The sequence below is a fragment of the Ovis aries genome, chromosome 18 (genome assembly GCF_016772045.2).
Source record: "Ovis aries strain OAR_USU_Benz2616 breed Rambouillet chromosome 18, ARS-UI_Ramb_v3.0, whole genome shotgun sequence".
NCBI classification, from domain to species: Eukaryota; Metazoa; Chordata; class Mammalia; order Artiodactyla; family Bovidae; genus Ovis; species Ovis aries.
The window spans coordinates 65,294,691-65,311,631 of NC_056071.1; the positions used below are offsets into that span (position 1 = coordinate 65,294,691).

The window sequence follows — 16,941 nt, forward strand, 5'->3', positions numbered from 1 at the left end:
AAGGGGCTCGACACACTGCTTCTGAGACAGCGATGCTCAGGCTGAAGTGGGATCAGGTAACTGCAAACCTTCTAAAGCGGCAGGAACTGCCGCTCACCGTGACCCTGAGCAGGGGGAACGTGGGGCGCAGGCAGGGGCACTGGGTTCCTGCCCTGAAACAGGCCGCAGGCAGAAGTGGGGTCTGGAACCCAAGGGGAGACTGTTTTATATGGGTTTACTGCTATTTTTCAGTTTGAGGATCCTTCTCTATTAAAAATAAAAGCAAAGTTATTTACCTGGGAAACTTCAGTGTGGAAATAATGCTTATCTGAAGTTCAGGAAAAATCCTTTCAACAATAATATTAATACTTTCCTCAGTCTTTTCTCACATCATCTAAAGTTCCACTCTTATTTTACTAAGAGCCTCTAAAGCCTCTAAATCAGTTTTCTTTTCCCTGGTTAAACTTCAGTTCCTCTATCCCCAAGACTCATGTATAGAGTAACGCTTACTGAATGTTGAGTCTGATGAGACCAAAATAATGTCACAACACATGAGCAAAACTCTCTGGACCCAAAAGGTACAATGACAAACTCATCAGCGGCCCCGTGAGATGAGGTCAGATACCAGATGGGCCCCACGGCCAGCATCCAACGTGGAAAACCCACAATCTGAGACATTAGCGCCTCAAAACTGGCCTCATCCCTGTTGCTCCCGACCTCTGGCCATGTGAACAAATGGTCACGCACATGCTGAACACACGTGTCAGCAGAAGAGCGGACAGGGACAATGAGGAGTGGAGACCCAGAGACCCATGCCACGGTGGGGCCGCGGGCAGGCCCCTGGCAGGGGGACAGGGCAGAAAGGACACTGACAGAACAGTGTACGTGGCACTGTTCATAAGGCACAAAGGCATTAAATAATTCTGATGAACCCTAAAACAGAACAGCTATTTAAAATTGAGTAAGCCATCTCTTTAAGGACCAAGCTGAAGGCTAGAATGAGAGGTGCATTCCTCGAGGCAACCGCCACAGTTTCTGAAGTCAGCACAGTTCTCAGATTCACCACCTTGATGAGCAAGCCGTGCGCACGCAGACCTGTGACACGGTGCGGAGGGCAGGGTGCCGCCACACTTACGATGTTCCTCAGCACGTCGTCGTCCACGTCGAAGTTGGACGTGTCGGAAGGACTGCTCACGTCCGGGATGTAGGGCGCCTCCAGGTTCCGGATGTTCTCCCAGTTTAGCCCTTGGAAGAAGGCGTGCTTCTTGAAGTCCTCCACCCCATTCTGCCCCAGCCGGCGCTCCCGGCTGCAGATCAGCCTCTGGATGAGGTCTTTGGCCTCCTCGGACACGTCTGTGACATGGGACGGGAACTGAAACCGCTCCTGGGGGGACAGGGGGGCAGTCAGGGGACCTGTGGTGTGCAGGCATCGTGGGGAGCAGAGCAAAGGCGCAGCTGCACAGCTACAGCCCCTTTCTGTGTCCCAGTGGCCAAACGCAGCCGAAGCGGATGAGGCTTCATTCCAGAAAACCCTCAGTCTTGCCGGTTTTACTCACGGCAGACTTGTTACCACCCTGCATGTACTAAAACGGTGATAAATTTTCACCTATCAAGGTGGCAAAGAACACCGACAACAGGCTGTAGGTGGGAGAGAAGCGGGCACACCCTTCAGTGTGCATTCTGCCAGCAGTATCAGCGAGAACACATGACGTGTTCGTGACGCCATTCTGCTCTGACCAAGGAAATTGAAAACTACCTCAGTGCTCATCAGAGGGACTTGTTAAAACAAGATACACTGCACACATGCATATGGTAAGGTCTGCCTTTGAGCACTGAGTAGAAAGATGACCGAAACCCTGGCCATATGTGACCATGATATCGTTTCTTCAGACAGTCTCCACCTCCCACATGCCAGGAGATCACAAGGCCATACACCCACCAGGCCACTGTGGGCCTGTGTGCCGAGCCGCCCCTGCGGTCCAGACCTCACCTGTAATCTCTAGAAGGGACAGCAGTGCTGCCTCACGGGGCTGTGGCAGAGACGGAATAAATGATCAGAGACCACCAGGGGGGTGGGGGGTGGGGGGTGGTCCACAGGTGGCAGGCGCTCAGGGACAGCACGTCTTAGAATGCAAGCAAGTCCCACTTGTTCCCTTCACCACGCTTACCACCAGAAGCTCACGGGGCGCCTTTTACCATCAACTCACTGCATGCACTTCGGCATGTCTGAAGTTTTTGATAGTATATATTAATTTATAAATAAAAATAATTTCTACTTTGAAAACAAATTTTTTAAGGCATAACTTTTCTTGAGTTAAAAGAAAGATGCTTTAGGACTTTAATGTTAATCTGCTCCTTATCTGAGCAAATACTGCGAGACCAGGCTGGGAGGAGAGAGCAGACAAGTGAGCACCTGTCTGGGTAAGTGACCGAGCAGGTGGGGAAGGGTGCTGTGAGCCAACGGGCAGAGGCTGACCCTGGCGTCAGAAGGACATGAGGAAAGGGATAAAAAGAAAAAACACAGATGACAAAAATCTTAGAGAGAAGAAGAAATAATAAACAGAAAATGAGGGAAATTGAAGTGAAAAATGAATAGCTGGTAAAAGGGGGAAAAGCAAGAGGAAAAGAAATAGGCTCAAGGAAGGACTGAGCACTACTGAGCTGAGATGCATGATCCACTCCTGACGACAGCTTTGGGGCAAACAGGCTGGAAGGGCAGAACTGATGCCTGACGGCAGGGTGGGCGCACAGGTGGCAGTGGCCCACAAGCGCCCTCGGACCTGTGTCTAGCTACTGAAGCCCACGTCTCCTGCAGGGGTTCTGGCCCAATGGACCCGCCACCCTCCACCAGGGAATGGGAACGTCCCCTCCGCCCTTGTCTCCCGGCTCGTCTGGCCGCCCCCCTTCCCCAGGGATGCCCGTCTGGCCGCCCAGCCTGCCCCACCTGCCCCTCTTCCCCAGGGACGCTCATCTGGCCGCCCAGCCTGCCCCATCCGCCCCCCTTCCCCAGTGGCTGGGACACACACGGGGTGGGAGGGCGACAGCTTACCTCATGGTTCATGATCTTCCCGTAGGTCTCCACGAGGGATTCGGCGTAGAACGGGGTCTCTCCATACAGCATCTCGTACATGCAGACGCCCAGAGACCACCAGTCACACTCGGGGCCGTACTTGCCCATGCCATCCTCCATCGCCTGCAGGATCTCTGGGGAGATGTAGTCCGGGGTGCCCACAGCCACGGAAGACTGCACCTTAGGGAAGAGGGTGGACAGGGTGAAGGGAAACCTGAGGATGTCTCTAGCAGACAGTGGATGAAGAAACAATCACAAGATAAACCTGGCACATGGTCATGATTTAAAAACCTCATAATGAAAAACTCAATACAAATAAATGTTCCTATAGCACTAAACCGGGGCTTCCAGCGTAGCTCTGTCGGTAAAGCATCTGCCTGCAACGCGGGAGACCTGGGTTCAATTCCTGGATCGGGAAGTTCCCCTGGAGAAGGAAATGGCAGTCCACTCCAGTACTCTTGCCTGAAGAATTCCATGGACAGAGGAGCCTGGTGGGCTACAGTTCATGGGATCGCAAAAGTCAGATACAACTTAGAGCTATTTTTATAGCATTAAACATCAGGCAGTTTCCAGAATGCACCAGACTCTCCTGCCCGCCGGGTTTTTCAATCCCTAGATGCCCACCCAGCCCCACACAGCACTGGAGCTCCATATTCCCCATCATGGCTCAAAGTGTGGTCCAGGCACCCCGTGCATCCAGGCCAGGCAGCCTCAGACTTGTACATGCGTAGACACCATGCACTTGCGAGACAGAGATTCTAAGATGCTGCCTTTCTGACACGCTCCCAGGGGAAGCTCGGGCTGCTCACCCACACCCTACCCTCGAGCTCCACATTGGAACGTCTGGAAGTAGGTCCAGGGCCCAGCTGGGTGCTGGACACGGCCTCCATGGGGAGCTGCAACCATCTCGGAGACAGTGTGGGGGCTGGGTGCGCCAAGAGGCCGCAGACCGGCCCCAGAGCATGCACAGTCCACAGGACTGGGGTCAGCAAGACGTGACGACAACAGCCGAGGAGGCCGGTCCTCGAAAAGACCAGCCTCTCCCTGGTTACAGCCCAGGGCCCGGTGGCAGGACTCAGCGGGGAGTCCTCAGGAGTCGGACAGGGCAGCAGAGGACAGCTACCGGAAGGTGAGGTGAGTGAGCCCCCAGGAAAGAGTGCCCAGCGTGCGGGCTCGGACCAAGGCCAGAGCTCCCTCGTTAGAAGACTGGCTTTGGGGACAGCACCAATAGACCCATCACATTAGAAATAAGAGATTGGCTTTGTGGAGAGAGAGAGTTAACCGACTTGCTCTTTTTAAAACACTGTCACATGCTGCCAGCTTTATGTTCTTTTACTGCTGCTTGAAAACCCACAGCAAGGGGTGGGGGAGGGGCTGCTCTCTCTGGAGAAGCAGTTACAGTAGACTTTATGACGCGCGTAGGTTTTAAAAAGACTCCCAAACACCTAAAACTCAAACTGCGACGGGGGCCATGGGGAAGGATGCAGACGAGTCCCTAACGCAGCGGAGCCATGTGCTGGAGGCCGCCAAGGGAGGCCGGGGGGAGGTCAGCGAGCTCTGACCCAGCCCAAGCCCAGTCAGCTTGGGGTGGGATGGCCACTCCAGGGGCGTCCTCCCGCTCTGTAGAGGGAGCATCCGCTGGCCCTTGGGAGGGGGTACCCCCATTCAGGAAGTCCTGCTCCGGAAAGAAACGAGAAGGTACCGACACCCGGCTCAGGTCTGCCCACCGGGCGGGCTGCCCCTCTCACCACGGGGTCTGCGCCCAGGAGCCGCCCGGGGATCTGAGGACACCTGACTCCCCCTTCTGCAGAAGGCACATAGATCACTTTCGTGAACATAAGAAGCAATCAAGATGTTTTAACCATAAATAGAAAATTTCAATTGTTTTCTAAATGGACTTGTCTTAATTTACATTAATACACTTGGTTTCTTAATTGTAACTCAAATTGAAAACGTAAATAAGCCCCTTCTAACTGCAAGCAAAACACAAAACCAAATGGAAACGTTTCAACAAAAATACCTACAGTTCCATCATCATTCATCTTCAAACAGGATCCAAAGTCGGCCAGGCGGATATGACCATTTACATCCAGAAGGACATTGTCAGGTTTAATATCCCTGTTAGTAAAATAAACACACAAATGAACCATTTCCGTGCAACACTCAGGTAGGTCACAGCCCTCCACTAGTAGAGAATCACCAGAGGAAGCGCTAGTTCGTCACGACAGGACCTAGGAGAGCATCCCTGCGGCGGTGTGGTTGGCGTGCAGCAGCAGTGAACCCCCATTAACTGTGGGGACCGGTCACGGACCCCACCCACCACCGCCCAGGCTGGGCGCTACTCTCGACCCGGGCCCACAGCAGGGGCTGGACGGCACTGCCTGCCTTCAGGAAGCCTCCCTCTGGCCAGGATGTCAGCACACGAACACACAAGGCACAGTCACACAAGGTCTCGGCATCACAGAGCATAAGCCGTGCGGCAACTGCGATGAAGAAACAGGAGCAAACAGAAGAGGAGGCAGAGGAACAGAGTGTGAAGGGAGCCAGGTGGCCGTGGCCACTGAGAAGAGACGCCTGAGCAGGGACCTGATGCGTAGCAGGTCGGGTGAGGAACTGGGGCAGGACGGTGTCCTGCGTGTATCCCGGAGCACCACGGGCCCCTCCCCAAAGTGTATGTTATAGGCGACGACGGGGAGCTCAGAGCGGAGCAGTCTGCCAGTCACCCGCAGCAGGAAAGGGAAGTTTGTCTCCCTCAACCCGCCATCCTACCGACTGTCCTGTGTACTGGCCAACGCCGGGCAGGGAGTGGGGGGCAGTGCGGTGCACTTCAAGGGACTAGTCCTCCTTCCTGGCAGAATAAGTCTATGTGACCAGACAGCGTGACGAGGAACAGAAACTTTAAAAGGAAAGTGTTCACCTAGAAGACCGCAAGGATGCTCCCAGCAGCACAGCTGGTGACAACCGCCAAGAGGGGCTGTGACAAGGCCCACATTCTGCAGGGGGGCTCGAGTGTGGACCACCTCCAAGAGGCCAGGCCACTATGGCCTGACAGAATGCTGCACCCTGGTGCAAACACACGAAAGCCCCCGCTGCTCTCAACAACACAGTAAGTCTCACAAACACATGTGAGCAAAAGATGATTAATCCAGAAGAAGTAAAGCAAAAAAAACCCCCAAAAACCCTCTAACAAAGCATTCCAAACTGCAATAAATCTTAAATAAATACTCAGGAATACGAAAGAGAAAGCAAAAGAATCCCTCAATGACTCAGAAAAATAAAAACTACTTTCCTGGTGTTCTAGTGGTTAAGACTGAGCCTCCACTGCAGGGGGCAAAGGTTTGATGCCCAGTCAGAGAACTAAGATCCCACATGCGACAAGTCTTGGCAAAACCAAAGAACAGAACTAGACAAAGATAAGGAGAAAAGAGACTTGATTTAACCCAGGGGAGAAATAGAGGAAAAAGACGATCTTAACAGAAATGAAAACTAAAGTGTAAGATGCCACAGAGGAATCAATTTAAATAAAAATCTAGGGCTGCTCTGCTGGCTCAGTGGTGAAGAACCCGCCGCCAACGGAGAAGACACAGGTTCAACCCCTGATGCGGGAAGAGCCCCCGTGCCTCAGAGCAACGCAGCCTGTGCACGCCACAGCTCCTGAAGCCCTAGAGCCGGCGCTCCGCGGCGAGAGAAGACAGCCAGCTGGGGTCCGCCCGAGCGCCGCAGCCAGAGAGAGGCCTGTGCGGCACCCAAGACCCAGCACAGCCAACCATAAACAAAACATTAAAAAAAAAATCAAATGAAAGGCAGGGAAGAAACGGAGGAAAGGATCTGAAAAAGTAAAAACGGGACAAATGATTAAAAAGGGTCAGGACAGAGCAGCTGGAGACTGAAATGGAAGACAGGTGAAGAAGGCACAACATACGCGTAACAAGAGTCCCTGAAGAACCAAAACAGAAAACATCGTGTCTGAAGCTGAAGCCAGGACAACTTTCCAGAAGTTAAAAAAAGAGAAGACCTGAATCTATAGACTGAAAGGCTCATCGAATTTAAAAATAAATGTGTCCTGCTTTTTTTGGAGCCAGACCAGTTGATATTGAAAGCTGATACGGAACAACCAACATGTAAGAACAGCTAGAAAACACTGAAAAGAAAGAGGTGTGATGGGGGACTTGGCCCCATGGAATTTCAAGGCTCCACGATGTGGTCCCAGAGCAGAGACGGAAAGACAATAGGGCAGAATAAACTATCCAGACAGACCAAACTCATACAGAAACTGAGCATATCATAAAGCTGCTACCTCAGATCAGTGGGCAAAGACACAAATAAATTAAGTTTGTGCAGGGACAACAGAAGAGCCTTTTAATTAAAGATAAAATCAGATCCATTCTTTATATAAGAATAAACTCCAAATGGAATTTATGTGAAAAATAAAACCATTAGAAGAAAACAACCAATAAATTTACTATATTAAAAAAATCTGCCCGTGGGACTTCCCTGGAGTGGCTAAGACTCTGGCCCCCAGTGCAGGGGGCCGGAAGTCAATCCCTAATCAGGGAACTAGATCCCTCGTGTCTCAAATAAGACCCAGTAGAGCCAAATAAATTAAAAAAACAAACAAACAAACAACAACAACAACAAAACACAAAGCAAAGAGCTGAATGGAAATGTTAAAATTAAAAACAAAACCCTGCCTGGCTGCAATCCCTGGGAGCCTGTGCCTCTTGGTCTCTGCTCTGCTGGCTTCCTAGGAAGGGTGGTGCCCACCGGGGTGCTTGGCTCTAGGTCGGAGGTTCCTGCTGCTTCCTGCAGCAAGTCTCGCAGGGGTCCAGCTGCCAAAGGCGAGGCGCAGCCACTCTGTCTGCAGGAGCCTGGCTTGGGGGTGGCAGGCACTGCCTGAAGAAGTCGCCATGGCCCATGACCTCCCATGGGAAAGGGGCCCAAAGCTATAGTCTGAACCCGCCCGTCATGTCCACAGTTCTGATGGGAGTCACTCATCTCCGGCCCCACCACAGGCAGCCTTAACTTACTCAGGCACACCCCTGAGAGAGGGGTAGCACTGACTTCCTGTTCTATCTAACTCTGCAAACTCTGCTGTTAGACTAGGTCATTCAAGCACTTAGTCTGAATACTGCATTGACTTTAAGGGAGAAAACAATGTCAAATTATGTATTTTAATGTTTCCTACTATGCCCTTACTCCTTGGAAGGAAAGTTATGACCAACCTAGATAGCATATTCAAAAGCAGAGACATTACTTTGCCGACTAAGGTCCATCTAGTCAAGGGTATGGTTTTTCCAGTGGTCATGTATGGATGTGAGAGTTGGACTGTGAAGAAAGCTGAGCACTGAAGAATTGATGCTTTTGAACTGTGGGGCTGGAGAAGACTCTTGAGAGTCCCTTGGACTACAAGGAGATCCAACCAGTCCATTCTAAAGGAGATCAGCCTTGGGTGTTCTTTGGAAGGAATGATGCTAAAGCTGAAACTCCAGTACTTTGGCCACCTCATGCGAAGAGTTGACTCATTGGAAAAGACTCTGATGCTGGGAGGGATTGGGGGCAGGAGGAGAAGGGGACGACAGAGGATAAGATGGCTGGATGGCATCACCGACTCGATGGATGTGAGTTTGGGTGAACTCCGGGAGTTGGTGATGGACAGGGAGACCTGGCGTGCTTCGATTCATGGGGTCGCAAAGTCGGACACGACTGAGCGACTGAACTGAACTGAACTATGCCATAAAGTTAAAAAATAGAGCAAAGCTCCTACACAACCAATTAAGAAAATGAGCAGAAAGCTTTCTACTTAGGGAAAAACAGGAAAGAATAAACTGTTCAAAAGGCAGTAAATTAACTTCCCTGGAGATCCGTGACAACTACAAAGACATTCATCTCTCTGTAGTGAATTAAGCAAAGTTCCATGAAGAAGAGTATAAAATCTGATGTTGAAAACAGAAACAGTGGCTGTTAGAGAAGCAGGCATAGTGATGCTGCAGGACACAGGAGAGAGAAGGGCGCTCTGGCCCAGACCTCAGTGTCTTGAAAGCAGCACCTGCTAGGGGGCAGCACCCCAGGCTCCCAGTGGCACAGAGACCAGTGCCCTGGGCAGGACCACGGGGCCCCTGGCAAGCTGCCCCCTCCCAGGGCAACAGGGTCACACTCGTGGCAGGGCACCAACGCCACCCTAGAAGCACGAACTGCATCTGCTTAGGAAATTCCCTGACAGGCTCAGAGGCGTGGCAAGTACTTAGTGAAAGAAGCCATGTAGAACCTGCGACCCGCGCAGTTCACACTCACGGTGCCTAAGGGGGAACCGCGCAACACTAACTGGGACCAGGCGGGAAGGAGGGATGAGAGAGATGGACTTACTTACGTAAGAGAGTCAAACCTCCACCTAAACAGATGTGCTCTGAGACCCCCACCCCCACCCCACAAAATGCAGCAGCAATAGAAACACATTTCTGTTAGCTGGAAATATGCAGGCAAATACCAGAAGAAACAACTATAAATTGACAATAGTTACCTATGGCAGGGGCGTCAGGGTGGAGCAGGACTGAGCACTCATGTTTTGTTATAAGTCTTGTACAACTATTTGAATTTCTAAAACTATCGCCATGAAACACTTTGATGAAAATAAGTAAAACAGAACCAACAACCCCTGCCCCCCCCACCACCCAACCCCGCAGGACTGAATCCTTGTCTTGGACAGCAGAATGAGATGGACACAGAGACGCAGGCTCGGCAACGACTAAGGCCGCTGTCCTGGTGGCGGGGGGCAGGGGCCGTGTGGTGAGCAGGAGGGGGCCTGTCCCATGCGCTGCCACCCCCGTCTGCCACACAGGAGCAGTCACACTCATTGAAGTCCTTTATGCTGCTGTGATGGGAGCCCCCCTCAACTTAACCCCAGTGTTCTGTGGGTGACCAGGAAATGAGCTCTGGGGGGCGGGCAGGGCAGAGCACGAGCCAATGGGAGGCAGACCCCAAAGGACAAGGTGACCTCAGCTGACAGCAGCTGCCACAGAGCAGCAACCCGGGAAGGTAGCAGGAAGGCACCCCACATCGTGGCAGCCAAAGGGAGGACCGCAACCTCCAAAATTCTCCACAGAGCCTGGCGCTGGGGCTCTGAAAGGAATGCTTTAACACGTTAATGGTGGTTTCCATAAAACACATACCAAGGTGATTACCTGTGCACGTAATGAAGCTGATGGATGGAATCGATGGCCAACACCATTTCACCAATGTAGAATCTTGCCATATCTTCTGGAAGCTTGTCCTCAAATTTACTGAGCAGGGTCAGTAAATCACCACCCACGTAGTAATCCATGACCAAGTACTGCAAATGGGCAGAGAAGACAGCATCCATCACCACCAGACCCAACGATCAGAGGCCACGCTCTTGCCGCAGAGCTTCTGGACCCACGGGGTCTGGAGAGACGGCACCAGAGAGGCTCCTGTTGCCCAGGACGTGCCCCCGGAATGTGGACCTTGAGGCACAGCTGGGTATGAAGTGACACATCCACCAGGGAACAGAGCTCAGTAAATATTCTTGTCAATAAAATTTCTGCCTGCACAACACAACCAGATGGTATCAATACAGAAGCCACACTCAATTTACAAATTGATCAGAGGACTGTTGATTTCTTGATATTGCTACATCTTGTTACGCAAACTAGCAGTATGTTATTTTTGATTTGTACAAATCTTTTTCTCATATTCTTCAGAAATATTTTACCCCAATCCCTTTTTGTTTTTATTGAATGATTCTTTTATTCTATAGTACTTCACAAATTTCAAGTTTCATATGTATAATTTCATGTAATCTCACAAAAACTTCCTTTCTCAGTCCCTACTCTTATATTGCCCTTCCTCCTTCACTCTCCCTATAGGTAACCACTGGTTTATTCTCTGTAAGACTGCTTCTTTTTCGTTATGTTTACCAGTTTATATTGTACTTTTTAGATTCCACATATAAGTGACATATACAGTATTTGTCTTTCTCTGACTTCTTTCATTTAGCATAATCTCCTCCAAGTCCATCCATATTCCTACAAATAACAAAATTTCATTCTTTTGTATGGCTGAGTAGTATTCCAGTGTGTGTGTGTGTGTGTGTGTGTGTGTGTGTGTGTGTGTGAGACAGTGAGCACACACATGCACACAACCACACCTTCTTTATCCATTATCTGTTGATGGACACCTACGCTGGCAACTGTAGAAAAATGCTACGAACACAGGGGTGCGTGTGTATTTTCAAATCAGTATTTTGCTCTTTTTTTGGGGGGGGTGCTCCAAAATCACTGCAGATGGTGACTGCAGCCATGAAATTAAAAGACGCTTACTCCTTAGAAGAAAAGTTATGACCAACCTAGATAGCATATTCAAAAGCAGAGACATTACTTTGCTGACTAAGGTCGATTCATGGGGTCGCAAAGAGCCAGACACGACTAAGCGACTGAACTGACCTGAACACCTACAAAGGGAACTGTTGGGTCACATGGTGTTTCTGTTTTTTGAGCAGCTGTCATCCTGTTCTCCACAGTAGCTGCACCAATTTACATTCCCACCAACACAGCACGAGGGCTCCCTTTTCTCCATAAGTTCGCCAACACTTATTATATATGTTCTTTTTGGTGACAGCCATTCTGACAGGTATGAGGTGACATCTCACTGTGGTTTTGATTTGTATCACCCTGATGACTAGGGATAAAGAGCATCTTTCCATGTACCTGTCGGCCATCTGCATTTCCTCCCTGGAAAAATGTCTAATCAGTTCTTCCACCCATTTCTTAACTGGGTTAAAGAAGAATAAACAATATTTGCAAAGTATCTGAAGAATAAAAGAGAAGGACGTCTCCTAACATACGTTATAAAGAACTGGAAATTAAAATAGTTTCTGTTGATTCATAGATAAGAGCGAGAGTCTAATGAAATACAAAATCCGAAAAGAAAATCTGTGGAAATTTCCCCTAGCGCTAAGGTGGCCGAGGCAAGAGCAGACACACGTCCACGGTGCCTCACTGAGGGGCCCAGCCCACAGCTACGAGCTGAGCCTCCATCTTCCGAGGGTCTGCTCCACGCAGGGCTGGTTTCCACATGTGTAGGGAGGACCCCTCACGTGAGAGACAGCACCTCAGGCTCTGGCCCCACGCGGGCTCTGCACTCAGCACGCACCGCAGCCTGATCGCAGGCCGCGCTCCCTGGGGAGCTGAGCCATCGCTACTGCCAGAGAAGCTTGCCGCCTGCACCTGACCTGCTTTCTCTGCCCGGGAACCTCGGGGGCAGCCACAGCTCGTCTGAGTAATGCCAGCAGGAAGTATACCAGCTGCTGTTGTTGACTTGCCTGATCCTGGACTCCACGGGGGATTCAGCTCCCCCGGGGCCAACGGTGGTAAGAGCTGTGAATGGTTCAGGGAGGGAGCCAGTATGCGGGGACGGGCGACAGGCACCCAGCACTGGATGCTCTTTGATGGACCACAAACCAGCAAGCGCAAAGGACGCCACTTCATTGTTTCAGTTCAGTTCAGTCGCTCAGTCGTGTCCGACTCTTGGCAACCCCATGAATTGAAGCACGCCAGGCCTCCCTGTCCATCACCAACTCTGGGAGTTCACTGAGACTCACCTCCATCGAGTCGGTGATGCCATCCAGCCATCTCATCCTCTGTCGTCCCCTTCTCCTCCTGCCCCCAATCCCTTCCAGCATCAGAGTCTTTTCCAATGAGTCAACTTTTCGCATGAGGTGGCCAAAGTATTGGAGTTTCAGCTTTAGCATCAGTCCTTCCGAAGAAATCCCAGGGCTGATCTCCTTCAGAATGGACTGGTTGGATACCCTTGCAGTCCAAGGGACCCAAGAGTCTTCTCCAACACCACAGTTCAAAAGCATCAATTCTTCGGCGCTCAGCCTTCTTCACAGTCCAACTCTCTCATCCATACATGACCACAGGAAAAACCATAGCCTTGACTAGACGGACCTTAGTTGGCAAAGTAATGTCTCTGCTTTTGAATTTGCTATCTAGGTTGGTCAAACTTTTCTTCCAAGGAATAAGCGTCTTTTAATTTCATGGCTGCAACCACCATCTACAGTGATTTTAGAGCCCCCCAAAATAAAGTCTGACACTGTTTCACTGTTTCCCCATCTATTTCCCATGAAGTGATGGGACCAGATGCCATGCTCTTCGTTTTCTGAATGTTAAGCCAACTTTTTAACTCTCCACTTTCACTTTCATCAAGAGGCTTTTAGCTCCTCTTCACTTTCTGCCATAACGGTGGTATCATCTGCATATCTGAAGTTATTGGTATTTCTCTGGGCAATCTTGATTCCAGCTTGTGTTTCTTCCAGTCCAGCATTTCTCATGATGTATTCTGCATATAAGTTAAATAAGCAGGGTGACAATATGCAGCCTTGACGTACTCCTTTTCCTGTTTGAAACCAATCTGTTGTTCCATGTCCAGTTCTAACTGTTGCTTCCTGCCTGACCTGCATACAGATTTCTCAAGAGGCAGATCAGGTGGTCTCGTATTCCCATCTCTCTCCGAATTTTCCACAGTTTATTGTGATCCACACAGTCAAAGGCTTTGGCATAATCAATAAAGCAGAAATATGTTTTTCTGGAACTCTCTTGCTTTTTCCATGATCCAGTGGATGTTGGCAATTTGATCTCTGGTTCCTCTGCCTTTTCTAAAACCAGCTTGACCATCAGGGAATTCACGGTTCATGTATTGCTGAAGCCTGGCTTGGAGAATTTTGAGCATTACTTTACTAGCATGTGAGATGAGTGCAATTGTGCAGTACTTTGAGCATTCTTTGGCATTGCCTTTCTTTGGGATTGGCATGAAAACTGACCTTTTCCAGTCGTGTGGCCACTGCTGAGTTTTCCACATTTGCTGGCATCTTGAGTGCGGCACTTTCACAGCATCATCTTTCAGGATTTGAAATAGCTCAACTGGAATTCCATCACCTCCACTAGCTTTGTTCGTAGTGATGCTTCCTAAGGCCCACTTGACTTCACACTCCAGGATGTCTGGCTCTAGGTGAGTGGTCACACCATTGTGATTATCCGGGTTGTGAAGATCTTTTTGTACAGTTCTTCTGTGTATTCTTGCCACCTCCTCTTAATATCTTCTGCTTCTGTTAGGTCCATTCCATATCTGTCCTTTATCAAGCCCATCTCTGCATGAAATGTTCCCTTGAAATTTTCTTGAAGAGATCTCTAGTCTTTCCCATTCTGTTCTTTCCCTCTATTTCTTTGCACTGATCGCTGAAGAAGGCTTTCTTATCTCTTCTTGCTATTCTTTGGAACTCTGCGTTCAGATACTGATATCTTTCCTTTTCTCCTTTGCTTTTCACCTCTCTTCTTTTCACAGCTATTTGTAAGGCCTCCCCAGAGAGCCATTTTGCTTTTTTGCATTTCTTTTCCATGGGGATGGTCTTGATCTGTGTCTCCTGTACAATGTCACGAACCTCATTCCATAGTTCATCAGGCACTCCATCTATCAGATCTAGGGCCTTAAATCTATTTCTCACTTCCACTGTATAATCACAAGGGTTATTCACTGTTTAAAGATGTGCAAATAACAAACTTCTGTGACTATGAAAAACAGACTATCTTCTTCAGAAGATATGCTAAAATAACAACTTCCTAGAGGAAACTTTTTGTGATAAATCCTCCCTCTCCACAATCAGAAGGACTTTACAGATAGTGTTGAGAGGCACACGCAAACTAGCACAGGCAGGAGACATCAGCTCTTCAGGAGAAAAAGTACACGGAGTGGACAAACACCCTGACTGTGACAAAAAGACCAGAATAACGTCTGCTCATTCCCTGTCTCAGTGACAGACTTGTTGGCACCTGCTTGGCCATGGGTACCTCATGGGGCTGGCATCACATGGAGGGAGGGGAACACAGGAATTCAGAGTGACAGGCCAGGAAAAAACCCAACCGCAGGTGATGGAGGGCCCAACCGGTGGCTATTGCACAGGGACTCCCCACCGTGGACCCCGGGGGCAGGGCTCTGAGGGCAGAAGGGAGCCAGCCCAGCCGGGGCTGCCCACCAGACAAAGGGTCTGAGAGAAAGGGGCCAGTGAGCGAGGCGAGCGAAGGGGCAGCCGGGCCCCGGGGAGCTCCAGGCTCCACTCTGCTCGCAGCTTCCCCTGGCCGCCCAGTGCGCAGACCAGACTGGCAGGAGGGGAGCAGAGCTGGAGCGGGCTAGGCAGGAGGTGAGGGTGACGGCACGTGGGAGGGTGGAAGGGGAGACGACCCGACAGAGGGCAGGTAACCCGGGGGAGAGGCCACAGCACCTGTGGCTGGACACGCGGGGTGAGGCAGAGCCCATGAAATGAGCGGCCAAGACCTTCGGTCCCTAAAGGAACCGGTGGGGGCAGGCAGCGCCACGGCTAGCCGAGCCTCCACTGTTTCCCTGTCCACCTAGAAATCTGAAGAAAAGTCAGAAAGTGTATCACAGCAGCGCTAGAAATGACCAGCGGGCTCCTGGAAAACAAGTTTACAGGGAAAGGAACCTGCAAGGGCTTACAGGCAGGCGAATAAGAGAAAGCGACCGGCTATTTCTCATGTCACGTAACAGGATCCTGACTTCAGTCAACAAGGCAATGCCCTTTCAGACTGGTGAAACAGCTTTAATTTCTACGAAATGCCCAGTTTAGATGCCCAGAGCAGAAACTGTGACGTGGATGGGCTCTGCAGGGTGGCCTCCCCGTCACAAGACCCCTCAGCCCACGGCACCTCGCGCCCAGTGGGGCTCCGCCACCTGCTTCCAGTCTCGCTCCTCCTCGCATCCTCCCCACAAGGCAGTAACTGCTCCTGAAGAGCGCCGCTGGGTGGCAGAGGCAGGAGCCATGCCCGGCCAGCAGCCTCGGGTTCCCACCAGGCGGTGGCAGGCCTTGCCTGCCTTGTCTCGCGGCTTTCCGTGTCTGAGGGGCAGCCCCCCACACTCACCCAGAATTCCTAACTGGCCATTGTAACTCAGAATAAGCCGGCAATACGCTGTGCTGGCTGTAGGAAAAGTATCAGGGGAAAAAAGACGTGCTCTTCCTTCTTCCTAGTCCTCCGTAGAGACTTCATTCAGTTCTTAACAAAATAGGAAGTGAACTGGAGGCAGTCCACTCGAAGCAGCAACACTCATCTGGAAGCAGCGGCTGATGGAGAGATGGCCCTGGGGGGCCCTCCGGCCAGAGGGCGGGGACCAAGTCCTAGCACGGTCCCTGGATCTGTGCAGTGGGGCCCTCTCCTGCCAGAGGGCGGGGACCAAGTCCTGGCACGGTCCCTGGATCTGTGCAGTGGGGCCCTCTCCTGCCAGAGGGCGGGGACCAAGTCCTAGCACGGTCCCTGGATCTGTGTGGTAACCTGGGATGAATGATGCCCTCTCCCCTTGACCCAGAAAGTGTTCACACAATCATGAAAAACCACGGATGACTGACTCGCCTGGCCACTGGGAAGACTGACTGATAATCAATAGGCTGTGCCCAATAAGCCCCAGCTGTCCCCTCTCAAAACAAACACATATTTTTAAAAATCTAAACAAAGAGTCTAACATACTGTGTTTCCTAGTCCCGGCCTACTGAATCTAAAGGATTTCTCTGAGGTCTGAAAGAGGTTATTTTAAGATAAATATAAGAAATTCTACATGATTCCACTTCCTGGAAGCACACAGAGTCCACTACTCAGAGTGAACTCACATGTCACCTGAGGCTCTGCCCTGCAAGTCTCGTGCGGCCACGGCTGGGGAAACGTGCCGGCCGCTCCCCGGGCAGAGACCAGTTTCCCCGAGGTCCGTGCAGACTCCGTCCACTCAGAGCTCCATGGCGTGGACATCTCCAGGTTCAGGCAAACCTGGAAAGTCCTTCTCAGAGTTAAAAGTCCTAACAAAGCCATCATGAGTCACTC

The 16,941-nt window shown here is 50.7% G+C and overlaps 1 protein-coding gene across 5 annotated transcripts in view; it reads right to left on the reverse strand.

Annotated features, from left to right (window-relative positions):
• Nucleotides 1–16,941, reverse strand: part of CDC42BPB (CDC42 binding protein kinase beta) — a 103,025-nt gene that overhangs the window by 36,216 nt on the left and 49,868 nt on the right. For all 5 annotated transcript variants that reach the window (XR_006056934.2, XM_027957437.3, XM_042235533.2 and 2 more), the window contains exons 5-8: nt 10,228–10,376; nt 5,074–5,167; nt 3,029–3,229; nt 1,115–1,363 (exon numbers count right to left, since the gene is read on the reverse strand). Coding sequence is in view for 4 of the 5 variants with exons in the window: in XM_027957437.3 (XP_027813238.2) it covers nt 1,115–1,363; nt 3,029–3,229; nt 5,074–5,167; nt 10,228–10,376 (693 nt within the window). In the remaining variant the exon portion in view is untranslated. The remainder of the gene's footprint in view (nt 1–1,114; nt 1,364–3,028; nt 3,230–5,073; nt 5,168–10,227; nt 10,377–16,941) is intronic.